The sequence below is a fragment of the Fomitiporia mediterranea genome (assembly GCF_000271605.1).
Source record: "Fomitiporia mediterranea MF3/22 unplaced genomic scaffold FOMMEscaffold_396, whole genome shotgun sequence".
NCBI lineage: Eukaryota > Fungi > Basidiomycota > Agaricomycetes > Hymenochaetales > Hymenochaetaceae > Fomitiporia > Fomitiporia mediterranea.
The window spans coordinates 1-3,518 of record NW_006760781.1 but is presented as its reverse complement, the minus strand read 5'-3'; the positions used below and the strand labels follow the sequence as shown (position 1 = coordinate 3,518).

The 3,518-nt window shown below is 43.6% G+C and overlaps 1 protein-coding gene across 1 annotated transcript; it reads left to right on the top strand.

Moving 5' to 3' along the window:
- Window positions 1–1,675: 1,675 nt before the first annotated feature.
- FOMMEDRAFT_24412 (uncharacterized protein) lies at window positions 1,676–3,417 on the top strand (the record flags this gene model as incomplete). The annotated part of the gene is made up of 3 exons (XM_007272204.1): window positions 1,676–1,867; window positions 1,901–2,343; window positions 2,518–3,417. Coding segments are annotated over 3 exons (1,068 nt in total), but the record flags the coding sequence as incomplete, so codon positions are not given.
- Between the last annotated feature and the right edge of the window lie 101 nt (window positions 3,418–3,518).

Here is a 3,518-nt window from a genome sequence, read left to right as displayed (position 1 = left end):
TTGATCACCCATTAGTAATAATTAAAGGTTAATAATACTGAGCTGGAGTTCTTACTAAGCAGGACAACAAAGGTAGCCTAGTTAATCTGGCCAATCTCTAGACTTGTAACCAATAGGGTTTTGTATATAAACTACTCAGTCCCAAGTCTTGAGTTAAGCTTTTCCAAACTTAGTTACTGTATTTTACAATTCCTAACACATGGTTGAAGAAGAAGGACAAACTCAAAAAGAAGCAGAAGATCAAAACATGAAGTGTACTGGTTTGCAAATTTACACCCTCAGGTGTGACTGGGGACAGTCACATTCTAAAACACTTGGGAGATGTCACACTCACACAACATGTATGTTCTGATATGTTCCAATTGGAAGGGCTCAGTCACATCAAAGTCACATCATCCTCATTGAAGAGTTCTGATTTTGGTTACTATCAGATCTTCTTGATTTTATTTAATTCTTTGGATTACATAATCACTTTCTTTATGTAGTTAGTTCTTTCCTATTTGGAAGAGGGAGTTTTGACCAGAGCCCACAATGACACTAGAGGGAACAAGCCCACCAAAACCTTCCCTCTCATTTTGGAGCCTACTGTAAGGGGTGGTGCCTCTGTTCTAAAGTGTCTGGGTTGTTTTTGTCTTGATCTTGGTCTTGAGGGCCTTGCCTAGCTTGTTTTGAATCGAACCGACTGTTTTGACACACAAGAAGTACAATGATGTGGCCACTAAGAAGAGGATCAAGAGAAGCACTGTACTTTGATGGCAGCAAGCTTGAGGAACTTCTGCAGTTCTTTGAAGACATTGAGATGTTAGCCACCAACTTCTAGAAGGACACTGAGTGGATGTGCAAGCAAGTGACATACTATACAGCAATGAGCTGTAGCAGTTTGTGGGCTACTGTGCCTGAGTTGAAGAAGAAAGGAGTGCACGATTGGAGCATTGTGAAAGAGGAGATCAGAAAGCTCTATCCAGAGCTGATTGATGGTCAACACTACACAAGAGCCAATATCACACAACTAGTCAATGTGCAGAGTGAGAAGGAAATGACAGTGCAGACAGAGTTTGGCTGCTACCACTGCAAGTTCCAGGTGCAAGCAGAGTACTTGAAGGAGCAAGGGAAGATGTCAGCATATGAGTTAGACTGTGAGTTCTGGAGAGGGATCAGAGGGACACTGAGGATGAACCTGACACAATGACTGGAGATTCTCTATGTGGACAAGGATGTGAGCAAGCTGTTCAAATTCACTGATGTAGTCAGGCTAGCAGACCATGTTCTTCTAGCAGGGCAGACAGAGGCAGGCCAAGACCAGACAGTGACGTTGCTAAAGGAGAAGCCAGAGAAAGAAGCAGGAGACAAGTATGCAAAGATTGTGAGGAAGCTCAAAGAGTTACAAGCCCAGGTCAATGAAGCAAGCAAGTCCAGGAAGATGCTGATGAATCAAGCATGCAAAACTGACCAATCTGCTGATTCTGTGAAATCCGACCTGAAGCACAAGAGGACCTGCAACTTTTGTGGAAAGCAAGGACATTTCATACATGACTGTAGGACTGTGAGCAAGTACACTCAGAGGGGGAAGTGTATGAGGTTGGGGCAGAAGATTGTGTTGATGAGTGGGGCATTCATGCCAGCCAGTGTAGAGGGAGCAATGTTGAAGGAGTGTATAGACTGATACTACAAAGACAAGCCTGTGTTCACAGTAGGCACAATTGATGAAGCAAAAGATAGGTTGAATGTAAGTGAGGGAGAAAAGCACAAAGCTGTTCTTGGAGCAGATTTGGATTTGGAGGTGACAAGGTTGGAGGAATGCTTGAGGGATGTGAAGAGACAAAGAGAGGAGGCAAGGACTATGAAGGCTAACACAAAGCCAGTCAAAGTCAGACTGAAGTGAAGCACTGAGTCGAGCAAGATCATCAAGCAGGTCTTAGACTGGATGATGGACAGTGTTGTCATGTTGACACACTGCAAGTTGTTTGTAATAGCTCCAGAGCTCGAGTGCCAGTATGCAGCTAAGCTTATGAGGACGACTCAGATGTATGATGAAATGCTGAACAAGGCTGGAAGTGGACCTGCAAAGGTAGAGGAGGAAGAGATGAGTGAGGAAGCAAGGACCAACAGCAGAGAAGATCAGCACACAGGTATGAGTGTTGTATGCAAGGACAACAAAGCACAGTCAAGCCCAGCAGCAGAGCTGAGAACAAGCAGATTGCACAGGAAAGCAGTGGATTATATTGGATTGAGTCAGATTCAAGCTGGAGAACGAGAACGAGAGCAGAGCAGAGGAGCAAGTGTGGCAAACAAGGCCAGAAGTGTACTAGTGAGGACAAGGGAGAATAGTACAATGGATGAGCAGTAGAGGCTGTTGTGAAGGGCAGTAGTAAGCTGGATGAACAAGGTTGGAAGTGCATCTGCAAGGATCAAGTGGTGAGACAATGAGAATCAGTCAAGCCCAGTGAGAATACTGAGCATGAGCAGATTACACAGGAGGACGTCAGAAGCTGTCAGATCAGAGCAGTGTTGAGCAAGGGAGTGTCAGATAGGCACCCTAGTCAGCAACAACAAGGCTGGAAGTGTACCAGTCAGGCTAGCAACAGTAAAGCTGAACAACAAATTGGAGACTGAGAGCTTACTGGACCAGGGAGCTGTTATGAATGTGATGTGCAAAGACGTTTGGAAACACTTGGGAGTACCAAAGGAGCAAGTGTGGACAAACCTCAGGCCAGCAAATGCAGGATCAATTGTGATTGAGGGTGTCATTCTGAGACTCAAGGTGTCAGTAGGTGGAATATCAATGGTGATGCTGGTTCATGTAGTGAAGGACACAATGTTCGACATGATAATTGGGAGACTGTTCTTCGTGTTAACTGAGTGTGAGACAAAGGATTTCAAGGATGGTAATCAGATTTTGACCTTGACAGACCTAGCAGATCAGAACTGGAAGTGTCAGGTTGAGACCTGAGCAGCTGTTGGATGAAACCCACTACTCACTACTATTATCATCTATGTTGGAGTTGGAGAGGATTGGTCTGGCAAGCCTTTGGCCTTGGTACAGGTTACATTCTCTTTACTCTAACATTCCCTTATACCCCTTTCTTTTATGGACACTCATTCTTACTTGAGACTCACACTCTTTGTTTCTTTATCTTACTTTGATTGATACCTTTTATCCTTACCCACACTCCTTATGCTTACCCTTTATTATTGCTTTTCAAAGCAAGTGACTGAGGACAGTCACTATTTAAAGCTTGGGGAGGTGAAGAGTTCTGATTTTGGTTACTATCAGATCTTCTTGATTTTATTTAATTCTTTGGATTACATAATCACTTTCTTTATGTAGTTAGTTCTTTCCTATTTGGAAGAGGGAGTTTTGACCAGAGCCCACAATGACACTAGAGGGAACAAGCCCACCAAAACCTTGCCTCTCATCATGTTAGCAATCCTTCAATTATGTCATTATTGTCTACACAATAGTCTTGGTTGCTCAATTCAGACTAGTTGGGTTCCAGACTCTAGTTCTGATTCACAAA